The 19,490-nt window shown below is 34.3% G+C and overlaps 1 protein-coding gene and 1 pseudogene across 1 annotated transcript; both read left to right on the forward strand.

Annotated features, from left to right (window-relative positions):
- Window positions 1–4,050: 4,050 nt before the first annotated feature.
- LOC120115591 (65-kDa microtubule-associated protein 5-like) lies at window positions 4,051–6,588 on the forward strand. The gene is made up of 4 exons (XM_039136253.1): window positions 4,051–4,215; window positions 4,325–4,531; window positions 6,069–6,310; window positions 6,394–6,588. The coding sequence occupies exons 1-3, from the start codon at window positions 4,141–4,143 to the stop codon at window positions 6,102–6,104; spliced, it is 318 nt and encodes a 105-aa protein (XP_038992184.1). The 5' UTR covers window positions 4,051–4,140; the 3' UTR covers window positions 6,105–6,310; window positions 6,394–6,588.
- Window positions 6,589–7,794: 1,206 nt separating this feature from the next.
- LOC120115589 lies at window positions 7,795–15,267 on the forward strand (annotated as a pseudogene).
- The last annotated feature ends 4,223 nt before the right edge of the window (window positions 15,268–19,490 follow it).

Here is a 19,490-nt window from a genome sequence, read left to right on the forward strand (position 1 = left end):
ACTAAAACGGCTATATGATCTTCACTAATCATCCCCAACGTTCAAAAGTGATTCAAGGTGTATTTAAACAAGTTCTGAAGCCCTTGATCAACAAGAAATTATAGAGAAACAAGAGAGAAAGCATCAAACACCAAGTTTGTGCAAATCAAGCCAATTTTCCTTTCAATATTCATTTTGCTTTCAAAGAACACCATTTGTGCTCATTTGTAATTATTTGTGAGTGTTCTTTTCTTGTTCTAGAATTGTGCAAACATCTTACCTTGAGAGGTTTTCCTTGTAAGTTTGCAAATTTGTAATCTTCTCTTTGGGAAAGAGTGTTCTCAAGAATTGTGGTATATTCTTTAGGGTGTTGTAAGGTTATCTCTTTGGCCTCAAAAGAAAGAACAAATTAGTGAATTTGTTGGAAAATCCTTAGTGTGGATAGCTAAGGTAGTGGACGTAGACTTTAATTGAGAAAGTCGAACCACTCTAAATCGCTGTGCAATTACTTTCAATTTTCTGCAAAAGCTTCCACCAAATTTTTAATTGCCAATTCACCCCCTCTTGGCCAATTCCGTCAATCGATTAACTCAACAATTGGTATCAGAGCCTAACTCATTTGAAGGTTTAATCGCCTCTTGAGTCGATCCGGGAAGAGTTAAATCGATAAAGATGGCGTCCACTTTCGGTTCATTCTCCATGGAAGAATCCAGACCAATTGACGTGCCTCCACACTTCAATGGAACAAATTATCGTCATTGGAAGAGGTGTATGATGATATTCATCAAAGCATTTGATATGGAAGCTTGGATGATAATCAAGAAAGGATATTCCTCTCCTACTAAGAAGGCAAAGAAGTGGAGTATTCAAGAACGGAATGAAGCTCAACAAAACTCAAAGGCTATGCACATATTGTGTTGTGCAATTGATCCTAATGTATATAAAGGAGTTTCTTCTTGTTCAATTGCCAAGAAAATGTGGGATAAGCTTGAGGAGATCTATAGAGACAAGGAAGAAGAAGAACCAATAAAAGTGATGTCTCTATTAGCTCTCACAGAGCCAAAGGTATCTTCTAACTCAAATATATCAAATTCAAAATCTTTTAATGAGTTACAAGATGCTTATGATAAATTATTTTCGGAGTTTGAGACCATGAACTCCAAATACAATAAATTGATTTCTAAATTAATTGCTAAAAATGATCTTCTTTTGAAAGCTAAAACAGACTTGGAAAATCAAAATGAAATGTTGAGAAAGGAGTTAGAGTTTTCAAAAATAAAATCTGAAAACTTTGAAAAAGAAATTTTCAAATTAAACAAACTTCTTCTAGAAATGAAAATGGATTTTGAAAATCAAAATGAAATCTTGAAGAATGATTTAGAACTCTCAAAAATGAAATTTGAAAGTATTGAAAAAGAAAATTTCAATTTAAAAGATAAGCTTGAATGTTCAACAAAAGAAAAAGAGATCATTCTAAATAATTCATCTAGTTCAATAATGACAATATGTTCACATTGTCATTATCATGGTCATAAGGAACATACTTGTTCTTTAAAGAAAGGAAAACGATTTAAAATTAGACAAGTATGGATTCCAAAAGGAACAAGAGGCATTGAAACTAATGTTCAAGGATCCAAAGCAATTTGGATACCAAAATTTACTTAAATGTCTCTTGTAGGTGTGTGGGAGCAATGGTGATGAAGTTGATGATATTCAAGATGCTCTAGCCACACATGAAAAAGTAATGGGTAACCTCTAAACTTAATTTTTTTATTTTTGGTTGCTCATTTATTCTATGCATGCATGCCGTTTTAAATGTTAAATAATTCTAAATGATTATATTTTGTCTCATGTATGTTGAAAAATATTGTATGATGAACATGGTAATTTTTGGTAATTTTTTTTAAAACTCTAGTTCATCATATTAATTTTTGGTCAAAATTGTTTTTAAAATGTAATTGATATTAATTTTTCAAGAACTTTGGTTTTGCAAAATTTTGATCTGAAATTTTTAATGTTTATGCATAAATTTTTGTTTAAATATTATAAAGTTTTAATGCATAACATTTTCAAAAACTTTATGCATGTGCTCTTACTCTCTATAATCAACATTGCATAATGTTTTATATGTGAATGGGTTAAAAGCATAATCTTTTGGAAAAAAAAACATATACTACTTTGTAATCACCTTAACTTAATAAAAAAAGTATGTTGACTTCCAAACTGATATCCTTAACCGATCATCCCAAGCAATTGAAGGCCATGCTATTGTCACGAGGATTTACGGAATTCTCGATAGAGATTGGAAAACGAGAGCATTATATACTCGTCGAGAGGCTAATATGATTGCGGATAAGCCTGCTTCATTAGCTAGAGATCAACCCCTGGGAGTGGTGATGCATAGTGAACTTCCAGTTGAAATGGTTGCCTTAGTTGATAGGGAACTAGATCCCACAATCTAAGCTTATTCTTTCAGTACTACCAAAAAAAAAATTAAAGGTTGAAGCATTTCAAACTATTTGAGCGAATGGACAGAAGAAAAGGATATTCTCCGGTGTTTCCTCACATCCCCGCATTGAACACCTTTTAAGTATTTTTTATGATTTGAGCAAAATCAAATCATTAGTACTGAATAATAATAAAAAAATAAAAAATAAATAATTAACCGTGTAGTAGTATGAAACTCATGCCTTAGAAACAATTTCATCTCAATATGTGTAATCACTGCGTTAAACGTTCGTCCCTCGAGAAATAATCGTACACCAGAAGATTAAAGTAGAACGGTGAAATTGCTCTTTTGACCGGAAGAAAGATCGAGAACTTTGTAATTGTTAGGACAACTTTTACATTAGCAAGTCAAACGGCTGAAACCAAGCCTCGTTAATTCAGTTGATATAACTGACAATTAAGATGTTATCTGTTGTAATGAATATTCGAACACAGTCTCAAAATCATCTAGATTTAAGCTGTAAGAAGTCAGTTTCCAAAATTAACAATTGTCATAATTGTAATAATACAACAGGTTAAATTTGAATTTTCACAACACCAACAATTACATACATAATTCCAACAATTAATCTGATCAATCAATAATTATCTTGCTTAAAAATATTTTAAAAATTCTCATTTTAATTTTACAAAAATAATTTTTAAAAAATTCTTCTGTATTTTTTTTAAAATGATAGAACACATGCAATCGTGTTGAAAACACATATAACTATGACGGCAACGGGATGGATAGATGGCAACAATGCGTGCGTGCAAAGTTGTTTTACAACATTCACCAAGGAAGAGAAAGACCAACTCTTTACATACCTTTCTAAAGGCATTTTCCTTTTCTATGTGGGATAGGTGCCCTTACACTTTTTGAGCAAGACCAATACGAAAGTAACTACGAGAGTGACGAAGGACATGCTTTGGGATTGTTTTGCACATTCTACTGCTTTGGAATAATCTATTTACCTCCCTCCTTTATATTCGAAGTTTTTAATATATTAATTTTGATAATAAAAAAACTATGTTCAAATATTCAGATCTATTGTATGTTTTAAATTTAATTTTTAGATATATTAAATCTAAATATTGAATGATTCCTAAAATAGTATCTACATTAAAAATAATGTTTGAATATTAAATCAAATTTAGTATAAGATATAAAATGAAATCAAAATTTAAGACAACCATTTACATATGAATTTAGATATTATAAAATTATGAATATTTATAAAATTTTTAAAAATAACTTGTGGGTAAACTACACATTTAATCACTAAACTATGTGTTGATTTTCTTTTTATCAGCTAACTATAGAAAGTATTAATAGTTACTAAAGTTATTGAAAAATTACAAAATAGTTACACATAAATAATGATGTAACACACTACCTCATGATTTAATGTTTCAAAATAATTAAAATTGAACAAAAGTATGATTAAAATTGAATAAAACATAGTATAAATATTAAAGTACACTAACTACACAAAATATAGGAACTAGTAAAGTGGTTTCACCAAAAAGACAAAATTAAATACCGGGCGTAGATTTTCGCGCCAAAACTCCGATTCGTAACTCTTCCATTTTGCTTCTCACTCGTCCATCAAATTTCTCCAGTTATTAGGGTTTCAATCATTTCTTTGTTTTTTTTTTCTTCTTGTTTTGAAAATGACTGCGTTGCCGCCGTCGCTCTCTCCTCCTCGTTCTCAGACCACTTGCGCTTCTCTCCATCAAGAATTACAGGTTTTGCTCTCCATCTCTTTCCTTTTTTCTTGGAACTCATTATAATTTTGTTTTTGAATTTTCTTGACTAAGAAATAAATTCAAATCAAATGTTGTTTTTCTATGTTAGATAATATGGGATGAAATAGGGGAAAGTGATGTAGAAAGGGATAAGATGCTATTGGAATTAGAGCAAGAATGTTTGGACATTTATAGAAGAAAGGTGGAAAGGACTAGAAAGAGCAAGGCTGATTTGCATCACTCTTTGGCTCAATTTGAATCTGAAATCGCCAACATTGTCACTGCCCTCGAAGAGCATTCCTTCTCCTTCTCAAGGGTTTGTTCCTTTTCTTTTCTTTCCAACTTTGTTATTGTTGTGGAATTGTAATTATATTTGTTTTGCAGTAAACCACTTTCTCAGTTTAGGTATTATTAAGAAAAAAATGTAGACTTGCATAAAAGATAGATGATTTAATGTTATTACTAGGGCTGAGTATTTAATTGAGTCAAGCAAAGTAAAAAAATTTTGAATTAGTTGAGTTGACGAGTTCTATTTTATAATTCAAATTTTATTTTAATTTTTTTTTTGAGTTGAGTTGTTAGAGTTTCTGTTTAAATTTAATTGTAAATATTTGTAATGTTATGGTACTATTTGATTCTAATTTGAACAATTTTCTATATCCATATATGATAAACATATATATTTTTTATATGTGATATACATATATTATGAAGAGTTAAGGGACATGATTCAAACTTGAAAATCAATCCACTAATTACTAAAAAATTTGAGTTATTTGAGTTTTATTTTATAACTCGAATCGAGTCCAGTTTATGAAATTACGAGTCAAGTCCAGCTTGTTAATATCTAATCGAGTCAAAAAATTGATTTTTTTCGAGTTGAGTCGAATTTTACTCACCCGTCTTTTATTTTACGTCTTTGGCTATCTTCATTTTGTGATTAAATATCATGTTTGATATTTATAGTAATTGACCACAGTAGCATTTATTATGTTGCACAACCGCCATAAACATGATGAAAATGTGGCTATGAGAGACTGAGACTCCTATGACAATTTGAATCCCTTTATTTTAGGCGCTAAAGCTTGCATTTTCTGAGGTTATGTTTGGTTGCAGCTTTGGTTACAGAAGTTAATGATATTTATCATTTTATAACATTATAGTAAATTTTTTGTAGTATAAATGCATAATTTATGTTGCACAACAGCCATAAACATGATGAAAATGTGGCTATGAGAGACTGAGACTCCTATGACAATTTGAATCCCTTTATTTTTGGCGCTAAAGCTTGCATTTTCTAAGGTTATGTTTGGTTGCAGCTTTGGTTACAGAAGTTAATGATATTTATCATTTTATAACATTATAGTAAATTTTTGTAGTAAATGCATAATTTGACTTTTATATGAACTAGTTATGTTAAGATTGGTGGTACTTTTTTCTTACGTTTTAATTACTTTTTATTTAATATATAAATTTTCTTTTTCACTGGCCTTTAAGACGGAAAAAACAAATAGTTAATGAAAGTACCTAAAGCAGCCGCCATTTATTTTGTTTGTTGCTACTACTTTTCCTATAGTAGAAAATGTTGCTTGTTCAGATGTGGAACAAATATAATTTCAAAGTTGACCTTTTATGTGTATAATTATGTTTGACATGGATGGAAACTACAAATGATCTTTGCTTTTAAGAGCATCTGATGAGCACAATAGTATAATATGGTCTGCATAACCAGCCTTATATTATGTGTAAAATTAATTTTAAGAAAATATACATTAGTTGGGGTTTATCTGCTTTATAGCTGTTTTGCCCTTCATATTGTCTGTTGATGTGGCTTATCTCTCCAATTTGAGAAGGGAAAGGGCACTCTCAAGCAGCAATATCTTATATAAGACCTGTTTTGGAAGAGCTGAGATCGAAGAAGCAAAGAATGAAGGAATTTACTGAAACCCAAGCACAGATTGCACAGATCTGTGCAGAAGTAGCAGGCAATGGTCAGTCTATGTCGCCTTCTGATCCACAAGTAGATGAGCATGATTTGACAGTCAAGAAACTTGGGGAGATTAAGTCTCATCAACAGGAACTTCAGAATTAAAAGGTTTGTTGATATCTACTGTCTGGATTAATAGCGTTTTGACTTGTCTATTGTACTGAATTTTATTCCTTTTACTGTATCTCTAGATTATCCGGCTACTGAAATTTCATAATCACATTAGTATGATTCATAAGCTGTCAGTGGTGATGTCCTTTGATTTCTTCAATACAGTTAGTGGCATTCATACGAGCCTGATTGATCCTGCAAATGGTCAATCAAAGAGCATCAGCAATGAAACTCTTGCTAAATTGACAGGTGTTGTTAATTCACTGCAGCAAGAGGCAAAAAAGTTTACGTGTTCATATGTTCCGGAGTTTTGAGATGGAAACATAATGAAATGTTGCAAATGGTTTTGAAGTATCACAAATTTATTTGCTTCCTGCTCTTTGCTAAATCTTAAGTCTTCTCCATTATAACTAGTTTAATCCTAACTTTACGTGTTCTATTAATTTAATCCTAACTTTGGATAAATTTAATCCTAATAAATTCAATTAAAAGATCGATTGTCAAAATGAAAAAAATAATAGTTAAGTGATTATAGGTATAATTATCCATTATTGTCTATATTTTTTAATATTTTCCTCGAACTCAATGAAGTGTGAGTTGTTCGAGTAAATACATGTGCCGGCCGTACAAATCCTTTCCAACGTAGGTTCTTCGTTTGGCCACCGCTTTCAACTTCGATCCACTCCCTTCAAAATATTTAGATAACAAATAGGGAAGATCATCTCCCTTCAGGTAAGGTCAATTACCTACTCTTTTATTTATTTGTATTAATCCCTTGAATTCTCTTTTGTCAAAACCTTTTATTGGATCATTTTTAATAATTTAATTTAATCTCTGGCTGATGATCTTTTTATTCTTTCAAATTTTCTTTTGGTTGATCTCTATTCAGTTTTGTATTCTTTTGGGTTTCGTTTTTTAGTTTGTTAAACATTGCCATAAGGCGAAAGAAAATGATGCAAACTAAAATAATAATCAAGGAATAATGAATAAATCAATACATAAACCAAACCCAAGGTCAGATTTGAAGTAATTAATGTGTGTATATGTATTAACTGTAATATTTTATTAATGTTCATGGATTTGTGCGACTAAATTTCGTTTTGATCTCTTTTGCATGTTAAATTCAGTAGTACTTGTTCATGCTATTCTTGTTAGGAACGGGATCATTTTCTCATCACTGCTTTTTTTTTTCTCTTTAATTCCTTGTTATTGTCATGTTTGGGTCTTATTTAGCTTCTGTTTGTTGATTTTGCAGCTTTACCGTTCTTTTTGAAGCTCCTTTATACTGTTTATGATCATGCAGTTGAACCCTTTGTTCTTGAATCATAACTGGAATATGTAACTATAACTATGCACGTTTTGATTTGTAATGTTTGATTATGTTTTGTCTCCTGGCCACTGGTCGGTCATCCCTTGTTTCAGAACCTTTTTAATCTATAAATTTGAACATAGTTTTGGTGTGTTGTTACTGGTGCTGCAATTAGAGTCGTAGACATAAAGAGCAGAGATTTCATGTCTAAATTGTGGTTTGTAATTTGTTTGGCTAAATTGGTTTTTAGTTTCTATTAAAGAACATGCTGAATCATTTCCTGCAGTAGGTTAAGCAGTGGTTTTTGGGGTGTTTTAGCTCTTCTGACTATTAATTCATTGGTGTTGGTTTGTCTCCAGGCTGCCATTCCCGTTCTGGAATTTTGTTCAATCAATAACTTTGAGCATATTTTTGTGGAATTCAGTTTGGTTTGTTGTTATGGGTTCTGCAACTAATGTTGTTGACAATAAAGAGGCAAGGTTGCCTCAAGAAGTAAAGAATGCTCTTCAGTTAATGGCATCAGAGTGGGATGATGTAGTGGACTCGAAAGCTTTGCAGGTGATCCCTGTTAAAGGTGCAATGACCAATGAGGTCTTCCAGATAAAATGGCCTACCAGGACGGATGATGTGTCACGGAAGGTTTTAGTTAGGATTACGGTGAGGGTGTGGAGGTTTTCTTTGACCGGGATGATGAGATCGGACGTTTGAATTTATGTCGAAGCATGGACAAGGACCTCGTTTGCTTGGACGGTTCCGCAATGGGAGAATTGAAGAGTTCATCCATGCACGGGTACTTTGATATTGCCTCCCCTCCCAGCCTTTTTCACATATTGTAACTTTAGAGTTTAGATATTAACATGAAGCTATTTTAAATTAAGGGATTTGCTCTTCAAGCTGCTAATTTAAAAGATTTTGACATTAATCTGATTTACCTAATGATTTATTACCTGTCTATCCAATTTGGGAATTACATCCAAAATAAATGCTACTGTTGTGATTAAGAGAAGTTGTTCTTTTGAATAACTTTCAGCCATCTATATTTCGCTACTGCCTTAAATTTTCATGTTTGATATGGTTTCTTATTTATTAATAACATCAAGATTTTCTCATTCGATATATTTTTTCCCATTAACAGTTGTAGTTATCAAATGTGTATTGATATTCTTTCTTCCTTATTGACTTTCAGACATTATCAGCATCTGATTTGCGTGATCCAGCTATATCAGCTCTAATAGCAACTAAATTGAGGGAGTTCCATGAACTTGATTTTCCTGGTACCAAGAAAGTTTGGCTATGGGATAGATTGCGGTACATTTGAATATTTCTCGGTGAATTCTGCTAAATATTATGGATCTCATATCTATTTGCTACATTTATTAATTTAAAGTTTTTGCCATTGGTTATGTTACAGAAATTGGCTTAGGGAAGCCAAGAGAGTTTGCCCTCTAGAAGAAGCCAAAGCCTTTCACTTGGAAGTTTATGAGGAGGAAATCTCTATTTTAGCAAAGAAACTATCAGGGAGCCATCAACACATTGGCTACTGCCACAATGATTTACAATATGGGAACATAATGTTTAATGAAGAGACTAAATCAGTAACCATCATTGTAAGTTTCTATCAACTGGCTTGCTTTTTATATAATTTTCTAATAGTAATTGTAATATGAACCTCTTTATATTTTCATTAAACTACATGGTAGCAATTGCTACTTTGTGGGAAGTTTTATATAAGGTTGAGTAGTGGATTGGGCTATTAGTTGCATTCTTTTGATGGGAGGGTAGCAATATCAAATCTTTGAATAAGATGAATTTTGTATTTTTTCGATCAACATCAAACAATTAGCAAAGGCTACTGGTAGTGCTAGCAGTAATAAAATCATAAGTTGCTCATATGGTTCCATTATTGATGTTCTCTCGAAGAGAGTATATCTAATCTTGAATTTTGTCCTTGCATGTATAGGATTGCTTCGGCTTAAGTTGAGTAGATTGGTGATTTATCTTGGTCCTTATTTATCATATTAGCAAAACCACTCTATTTGCATGAATTTGTCTTGTAATGCACAATACCTTTGCCCACCAAGAGTGCCTCGTAGCATCCTTTTTAAAAATGAGTTATGTTGAACTTTAGGATTTGTACTTGCTTAATATTTGGTCATAAATTATGCTAAGCAGCTCTTGCCTGATCATGAATTTTGTTGACTAAATGCTAATTTCTACATGAAAGAGTAAGCAGTGCTTGCATGTAACTTATCTAGCAAAGAGATATCTAAGTAATCAGAGGTATGGGAGTAAATGAACAGAGCGTTCGGTGAATTGTTCGTGAAACATTCGTATAACGTTCATTTATGTTCGTTTGTTAAGCTAAATAAATGAGTATGAACATAATTTTATTTTCATTTAATAAACAAACGAACATGAACATAAGTGTGTTCGGTTCATTATGTTTATGAACAAGCTTGCTTATAAGCTCATTTGTTGACTCGTTCATTTATGTTCATGAACAAGCTCGCTTAATGACTCTTTTAGAATCTCGTTTACATGTTTCTCATTTTTTTACATTTTAAATATTGGTGGAGGTTGGGATTAAATTGAACACATGATGAAATTTACAGTTTAAACTTTGAACCTTATGGAACTTAGCACTAGTGGCGTAATTTTACTATTTTTCTTTAACTTGCAAATCAAAAGGTAAAAAGCTAAAAATTGAACATATAAACGAACACTAAACAAACATGTTCACGAACGTTAAACGAACATGTTCGCGAAAAATAAGTAATCGAATACGAATAGCTTCAAAAATAAATAAATGAACACGAATATGCTATTAAAAATTTTAAACGAATATGAACAAAACATGAACACCTTCAAAAATAAACAAACGAACACGAACGTTACCTTGTTTGTTCAAGCTCAGTTCATTTACACCCCTAATCAGAGGAAGATAGAAATTTCATACTCGTAAATTTGCAGCTCATCAATCGACGATTCTATTTTCTCCAAGGCAGTTTTCTATAGAAATACTAAATACATAATTCTATGGTGGTTGATTATCTGCCTTCTTATACAGGATTACGAGTATGCAACATACAATCCTGTTGCCTTTGATATTGCAAACCACTTCTGCGAGATGGCTGCTGACTATCACACAGAAACACCCCATGTTATGGATTATACTAAATATCCAGGTGAGCCTTTTGGATCTCATTTTTCCGTCTAAAAGATGCATTATATTCCCTGAATGGTAAAATATTTTATTGTCCTGTGGCATGCATAGGTGTGGAAGAGCGCTTAAGGTTTTTGCGTGCATACCTGCACTCTTCAGGTAACTGTTTATTGCTTGTATGACATTATTCGACTTTTCAATGGTTCACAGGGTGGTTGCAATTGTTTAAAGTTCATTTTCTAATTATTCCAATTTTGATTCTTCTGCAAGTATGAATGGTATAGCTGCATTCGTGTCTAACCGTATATAGTTTTATTCTGCTGGCAATTTAGCTTATATCTAGTGAAGTGGTATGTTTCTTTCCTCTTTTACACAAAGGACTGATTCAACACATGTGAGCAGTCGAGAGAATGGAAAAAGGAAGAAACCAAGAGAAGAAAAAGAAATTTCCTGATTGAAATTCTCATTGAAAAACAGAAAACACCACCTGTTTTATAGGTTGTGATTACAAGTTGGAGTCCTACTAGGTTCCTCGTCTTCCTAACTTTTATATCTTATCTCCTAAGAAACTGAATCCTAATAGTATAATATACATTAAACTTCTAAGTGAAATTAAACTTATAAACTTCCAAGTGAAATTAAACTCCTAATTGTTGGCAGCTTTCTACAACAATTTTTTTTTAAAAAGTCGAAGCAATTGTAGAACCAATTTAGTGTCTTTCAGTTTGTATATCTGAATTTGATCTGCCAATGTAACTCTGAATTCGATATATTGTCAGGATCCCATGATATTATCCTTGTTTTTATTGCAGGTAAGGAACCTGGAGACTCTGAAGTGCAGCAGCTGCTTCAAGATGTTGAGAAATATACTCTAGCAAGTCATCTCACTTGGGGTGTGTGGGGAATAATTTCGGTAATTTTGAACCCCTCATGTTTTCTTATCATAGGATTGCCATTTCAAAATCATTTGACAATTCTGCATGCACTTGGTGTCAGCAATGCAATCTTTGAGCTCGTGCCTCGACTACCTTATTATATATCCTGCAAATCACTTCCCTTTCTCGACTATCTATATGATCGTGAATTGCAATTTTAGTGAAACTTTTGTTTTGAAAAGGACATTCAATTAAGATTTGAGGTGGCTCAGATTATCACAGAATTGGTCATTATAAGTTTGATCTTTTCTTCACTTTTATTTCTTTGCAACTATGCTATCATATGATCCATCATGTTGAGCACATGAACCTGCCATAAAAAAGCTATGCTTGAAGTTGTTTAGATATGTAAATATAGTCAATGACCCAAAAGGGATCAAACCTACAGGTACTTGCTCTCGATAATGAAGTAGAAGAGAGATGTCATTTGATGTAATGGCATGGGGTTTGAGTTTATTTATTTTTAAACTAATTACTTATTTGATATCGTATCATTTTTCTTCCTCAGGAACATGTGAATGAAATTGACTTTGACTACAAAGAATATGCCAAGCAGAGGTTTCAACAGTACTGGATACGGAAGCCCGATATGTTGGGCTCTTCTTGAACCCCCACATTTTGGTGTAATGGTACGTAGTTGTATAATCATTCTCCTTGTTACCCTGTAGATATAATTTATTTGTAGGAGATGTTCATGATTTCTTTTGATATCATTCTGCATGCTTTATTCTTTTCATGATCAGACATTTTTTTTTGAAAAGAGAACATTTTATTCCTGAATGAAAAGGGAAAGACGCTCATTAAAAAACCTCCCAAACCCTAGATGGAAGAAAAAGAGTGCCTCCGAGCACAGTTTACATGGAGACATCAGAAACTTAAAACTCAGTGCTGCCCTCATTGGTCCAAAGTCCCAATTCTTTTACTTTATCAAAAATGAATCCAATACTTATGACCAGAAAACCGAGGCCCCATAACCAAGACGAGCAGAAAGCTCTTTCTAACCAGAAGGGAAGCCTGAAGCTAGCTTAGCTAGCTGAGAATTTCTCAGGATGGTTCAAGGCCGCTGAGCTTCACTATGAAATTTTGTGATTTTGGCTATTCGGAAGTGATTCGCACCACACCTGCAAAAATCTAATAGGATCATTGGGGGAAAACAGTTGAAACTCCCTACATAGCTAAGCTAGCTCCTCAAACTCTCCAAGTTGCCGAGCAGGAAAAGAAAAGATGTTCCACCGTTTCCGGGAGTTTCGAGCTCTGGCAACGACACTCCTCTCTTTTCGAGTTCCACTCTAACTGGGACTCTTTGCCAAAGCACCCTCCATACAAATGCTTCCACTTTGAAAGGTGCAATCCCCATCCAGGCTACCTTCTTCCAATTAAAATCAGCTTGCCAGCTAAGATAACTTAAATTCAACGCTGATTTTACTGAAAATAGACCATTCGCTTGAGCGAAGCCATTTCATCCAATCTGAAGGTGATGACAAACTCAAAACCGTCAAGCAATCGGATAAGGCCCTCCCATTGATGCCTTTCCCAATCAAAACCAGCCCTCCTGAGTAAGATGTTCCAACCCCACCCTGTGTCGCTTTTCGCCCCAAAATCCGAAATCGGACCTTCTTTGTTTGTCGGTAAAGCAAATATTCTAGGAAACACTTCTTTTAGGGGACGATCTACTAGCCACGTATCGTGCCAGAATTTAATAACCTTGCCATCACCAACTTGAAGCTGGAAAAAATCATTCAAACTTTTCTCAACTCCGTTCCCAATAAAGGTGGATAGAATTCCACTCCATATCCAAGAAGCCCCACGCGATTGTGAATTTGGGGGAAGGATGGACTTGTGGTCAAGGTTATATTTAGCAGTGATGATTTGCTTCCAAGGACTCAAAACCTCATTGCAATATCTCCGGCACCACTTCCCGAGAAGACCGAAACTTTTCTGTTTCAGATCCCCGAAACCAAGACCTCCGAAATCCACCAGCTTACATACTTCGTTCCAACTTTGCCAGTGGATGGTCTTCTTGTTCTGCGAACCGCCCCATAAAAACCTTGAGAATAAGTCGTTTAATTTGCTGTAAACCGATGTCGGCATCCTGAATAGAGACAAAATATATGGGAAGGTTAGACAAAACTGATTTATCAAGGCGATTCTACCACCAAAGGAAAGGGAGATTGATTTCCACTCCGTTAGCTTATTGCTGACTTTCTCAATCACCGACTCCCACAACAAGACGGAGTTTCGATTTGCCCCAAGAGGGTCTCCCTAGATAGCTTGACGTTAATTTTCCAACCGAGCACCCGATGATATTGGCCCATCTGGCCAGCTCCCTCTCCTCAATATTCACTCCATACACCACGCACTTCTTCAAATTCAGTTCAAGGCTCGATGCTAATTCAAAAGTTCTAAGCACTCTTTTGGCATTCCTTACTTGAGTCTCCGATGCCCCCCAAAACATAATAAGGTCATCGGCATATTGATGGTGGAAAATTTCAATTGCCGAAGGACTTTTTCCAACTACGCAGCCCGCCAATAAGCCAGCCTTGGCGGCTTTAAAATCATCAAATTCAAAGCCTCCCCAACTAAATTGAACAGCAGTGGCGAAAGAGGGCACCCTTGTCGAATATCTCTTGCTAGTTTGAAACTTTCCGTCGGGGAGCCATTAACAAGAATCGAAATGGAGGCCGAGGAAATACATTCCCAAATCCAATGACACCACCTTGCGCCGAAGCCCATCTCATTTAGGACTCTCATGAGAACACCCAGTCTACTGTATCATATGCTTTCCTGAAGTCAGTTTTAAAGACCACCCCCGGCCTACCACTCTTCCTTGACAAATCTATTATTTCATTTGGATTAAAGCACAATCCAATATTTGCCTCCTCGGGATGAAGGCGAACTTGGAAGGACTAACCAGTGACCCCAGAACTGATCAAAGACAGTTCGCTAATACTTTGCTCAGCAGTTTGTAAACTCCTCCTACCAAGGAAATTGGCCTGTATTCCTCCAAAGATTGAGGGTTTAATTTCTTCGGTATTAACGAAATGAATGAGTGGTTCAGACTCGACTTTATCTCCCCGAAATTATAAAATTCATCGAAGAAACTTAATATGCCCTCCTTCAGTTCCAGCCAGAATCTTTTAAAGAAATTAAAATTAAACCCGTACGGGCCCGGGGCCCGGTTACCATCTGAGCTCTTAGTCTCCAGACATGTTTCATGAATGCTTATACATATTGTTCTTCTATTGTGGGAATTTTGGGGTGATATTCGGAAACAATGATTTGAAGATGATGTTGCGATCTCCGACCTGTCTCTGGCTAAAAACAAAACCAGATGATATTATATTTTGTTGTATATGTCGGCATCAACACTATTACGATGATAACGAATGGACGTCCACTTGCTTTTATCTACAGAGTTAATCTATTGACCTCGGATTTCCCTGAAAATGTGCACACAAAAACAGTTACATTTCATTTTATAGCTTATTTCCGGTTTTACGCGACAATGCAGGTTTGAAGACATCGTGATGTATGCCAATCTTAAGAGGTAAATCATGAAGATGATGTGTGATGGTACTAATGCTGTTTCAATTATGTTGTTAATGGCATGAAACAACACAAATATTGTTCTTGTAGGTTAACAAAGGAAAACAGGAAGGACTCGGAACGAACAAAGTGTTTTCCGACAAATACTCCGAGGAAAGACTCTTTTCGGAAACGTGTTTTTGTTGCATGAGGTTGTTCATGGTAGAGGCCAAAATCAATAATATTTGTAATTTGGTGGATTGGGATGAATGGATGGTTACAAATAAAAGCAAAATCCAACGTTTATGGATGACAAGCCCTACTATCATGGTGACCCCTTTCGGTTTGGTGGTTAGGATATTTGTAGTTGAAAAATATCATATATATTTTAAAAGCAAGAAAGATATATCCAAAAATAATATATTTCTAACAATATTTTGCATCAAATCTCCCATCAAAGACCCCAAGTGAAAAAAAAATATAAACTCTTAAGATACGTGGAAGATTAGAAATACTATAAAATATTAAAAATAATAAAAAGGTTTATTGCAAAAAGAGGGGTTTAATTAAAGAATTTTTCACATGTTAAACGTTTTCTCTTACAATTGGGGATGAGCAATTCAGTCGATATCCATCCGCATTTTGAAGATTTAGAAAATTGCGAGTTGTCTCCAATGGAGCAGAAGATGGAAGACAAGAAGTGACCCCCTATCGCATAAACGAAATAGATATCTTCTCACAATTTCCAGTCCGCCAGAACAATCCTTTTTTAATGTTTCGCCAAACCGGTGATCAGTTTCGGTCCCTGCAAAACAGATTCGACGGCAAGCATAGTTGGTCATGGCTATTAGAGTTATTATGGGATTTCATCTTATATATAATGTAGCCCACAATACAAAGGGGAGAAGTAGCTTACAGGATAACCAGCAAAGAGCAATTTGAAAGAAAACAGTTGATTGAAATAACGAAGAACTACACTAGCAGCTTCTTTGAAATTTAATGGCTTCCCTTCTCTTATCGAAGGAGATGACAGTGTTTTTACCTTAACTGAATCCCAACAAGGTTTGAACCATCTAAAATGAAGCTTTACCCTCAATCCTAACTCAGCGTCGTACATGGTGCTGTTAATCCTAATATTTTACTATTTCAAAGAGATGGATGCTGCAATCATCGAGCTCTGACATTCATGTTCCGAACCCTAGGTTAGGATCAAGCCTCATAGCGGCATAGAGAGATAAGATGAAACACAACATCAAACCGAGGCCAGCTATAGTGATGAAACAGTTACTTTCCGAGAAACTCCTCTTAAAGACCGAGGACCACTATCACAGTTTCACCTTAATAATTCAAAATTTGAGCTACGAGGAGAAGATTTGTTCCTGATGTAAAAATCTGATGGCATAGATCAAATTTCTTGACTCCGATTATCAGAAACCGGAAGATCTGGAGCAACGACAGCGTGCAAAGTGGTTTGCTTTTTTCAATGAAAGGAAGAAGCTTCCCCGAGTACAAGCTCCTTACAATCCAGCTACTTGGCTGCAATAAATACATGCATAAAACTGAAAATTAAAACAAGGAGAGAAGAGAGCGATAAAGGTTGAATGGAGCGGCTAAATATCTTTTGCAAAAGATGTTGCTCTGTAAGAGATTAATATAATCTGTGAAACAGTCCATGGTTACGACACCGGCCTCCCTTGATAACAGACAGTCGTACACAATTATAAATTTACAATGAAGGTATAAGGGGCCAAAAGGCACTGACCATCATGGGTATCTTTCTCTCTAAAGCACATTGTCGTAGGTGACGAGATGCCCTATTCTCGCCTTCAGAAACGATCACAGCCAAGCATATTTTCTCAGCATCAAGATTTTGAATTAACCAAAGAAGAGTTCCAAAAACGCGTCCACCTCCATGCTAGCCAACCCAGAAAGAAAATGGTAATAGTATTAGACTTTAGAGGAAAGTGAAGAAAGAAAAGGATATTAAAATCTACAAGATTTTCAGCACCTCACTACTACTACATGATATTCACGTCAATTATAAAGAAGCTTTTGCAACTCACGGAACTCTGAATGGCTTTTGGATTATCGAATGTAGATGAAATATAAGCAGTAGCATGATGATGCATGTACATAGATGGGAATATGGCACACCAATGCTATCAAATATAATTGAAATCTTTAAAAGTGGCCTGTTTAACATAGCTCAAACCAGGATGAAACAATAACCTTTGCACATATAAATTTGGTTACAAAACCCAACTGTTTAAGAATCTATAAGTTCCCAATAAGACTAGAAAACTGCTGTGTAAACTGAACCCTCCTACAAGAACGCCTAAATGCCTTACAGTTGTAAAAACTGAAAATAATTGTAAACTGCAAAGTATCATTCTTCAAATACGAACCAACGAACATCATTTAATCATTAAAACCAATAATGCTTGTAAATATGAATCATTCTTTGAAGATAAATTTGCACCGACACAAAAAGGTGTTTGGAAGAACTGTTTTACACGTCTGTTCTCCAAGAAAGAATCAACAAATAGCAGATAAACTTGTGAGAACAGGCGATAATATATGAAGGAGCCACTGAAATAATGTGCTTAATAATAAACAAGAATAGTCAAATAGAAGCAAGGTGTTAGCACTAACTATTCCCTTAAAACCTGAAACTGAAAATAGTATTTTCCTGGATTACTTTTGCAAATTTGGTGCAGAAATGAGGCTTCCCATGAAGCATAACTCCTATGCCATTAAAAATATAGGCACTGTTATCATGACGCACAGGTTTCCCAATTCTGGTAGGTGTAGTTTCTGGTTGATTGAGCAGAACCGTGTATCTGCAGGAAAAACAAATAAAAATTGAAGTTTCCATCAGAAACAGTATAGAGGAATGAAGTTGACAATAAAAGTGAAAAATTAATAGATGACATAGAAAAAAGGCATGATTATTGATTAGAAGGCTAGAAAATGGCACATTTGAAGTTTTACTTTGAATCAATTATCAATTCCAGCTTCTTATCATGGATTATTGCAAATTATATTTGTGTATACCCACGATAGCAACCTTGTCATGAACACCAAGACAAATATCCTTTTTTGAAGCGTTTTCTCACACACAAAAAAGCTGAAGTTTAATTCAATAATCTAATGAAGCATTCACTAGAAGGGAAGTATAAGAAATTATTATCTATTTATCCCCAATTTTTCATAGTGAACGGCCAAGGAACAAAAAATAGACAAAAGTAACATCCGGAAAAAGTAGTTAACTTAGAACAAATTACGGTTACAGTCCCTCTATTATGCTGAAATTTAAGATTTAATCCCTCTGATTTAGTTTTGCATAATTTGATCCCCTACTTATATTATGTTATTACTTGGTCCAAATTAATAAAACTATTAGTTGTTGCTGAAAATCCAGGCAATTATGTTCAACCTATGATAAATTTACATGTCATTCGAATGCTTAAACCTGAATTCTAAAGTTCCAGATGAGGCTAAAATCTCAAAAAGGCAATTGCAGTAACAAAACTCAGTCATTTTATCATAAAACCTAGTCTAAAATTAACAAGTGGCAAGTAAAACTACGATAATAAAGAACTTACTTTGCAGGTGATAACGCAGAACCGGCTGCAATTGAATCAGTAAGCCACTTATCTTTTAGAATTAGTGATTTCACCGCACATGCATACAAGAATTTGGTAGTTTGTAGCTGCAACAAAAAAAAAAAGGATTTCTGTCATTTAAAATGCCAACTCATAACAAGATCATGCTAGACCAACTTACAAAGACTAATGACTCTAATCGACTTGACATCAAATTATACCTTATAAGGTCATAGCACTACCTCACTCATGGCTACCAGAAACCGATATATATATAACATAAGAAAGTAATGAAATTAACAAATTATAGATATTTATCATCTTCAAAAACCACTATATTAGCAAGATTCTTCACACAATTTTTTAGTAAATATTTGATCTTTTGGAGATTGGCACCATAGGTCTTAGCATTGGTGAAGGGAATTATGAAAGAAACAAGGTTGTTAAACTACCCAATGCTATTTAAAAGGTGGAAATATGGTGAACTGTTAGGTTATCTTTTGGAATCCTTGCAGCACTGATATAGCATGGGAAAAGAACTGAACATTGTTATGGCTCTTGGATGACTCATAAAAAGTTTCCATCACAGTTCGGTGGAATTTCACAGCTACTGCATCATACCAAATTGCAACATTTGAAC

The sequence above is a fragment of the Hibiscus syriacus genome, unplaced genomic scaffold (assembly GCF_006381635.1).
Source record: "Hibiscus syriacus cultivar Baekdansim isolate YM2019G1 unplaced genomic scaffold, ASM638163v2 tig00110266_pilon, whole genome shotgun sequence".
In the NCBI taxonomy this organism is placed as follows: Eukaryota; Viridiplantae; Streptophyta; class Magnoliopsida; order Malvales; family Malvaceae; genus Hibiscus; species Hibiscus syriacus.

What these genes read in the sequence shown, in the direction of transcription:
- LOC120115591 (XM_039136253.1), top strand. Translation starts at nt 4,141, where the DNA reads ATGACTGCGTTGCCGCCGTCGCTCTCTCCTCCTCGTTCTCAGACCACT. An exon ending in CTCTCCATCAAGAATTACAG is followed by an intron (nt 4,216 to 4,324) that starts GTTTTGCTCTCC and finishes TTTCTATGTTAG; the next exon opens with ATAATATGGGATGAAATAGG. An exon ending in ATTCCTTCTCCTTCTCAAGG is followed by an intron (nt 4,532 to 6,068) that starts GTTTGTTCCTTT and finishes CAATTTGAGAAG; the next exon opens with GGAAAGGGCACTCTCAAGCA.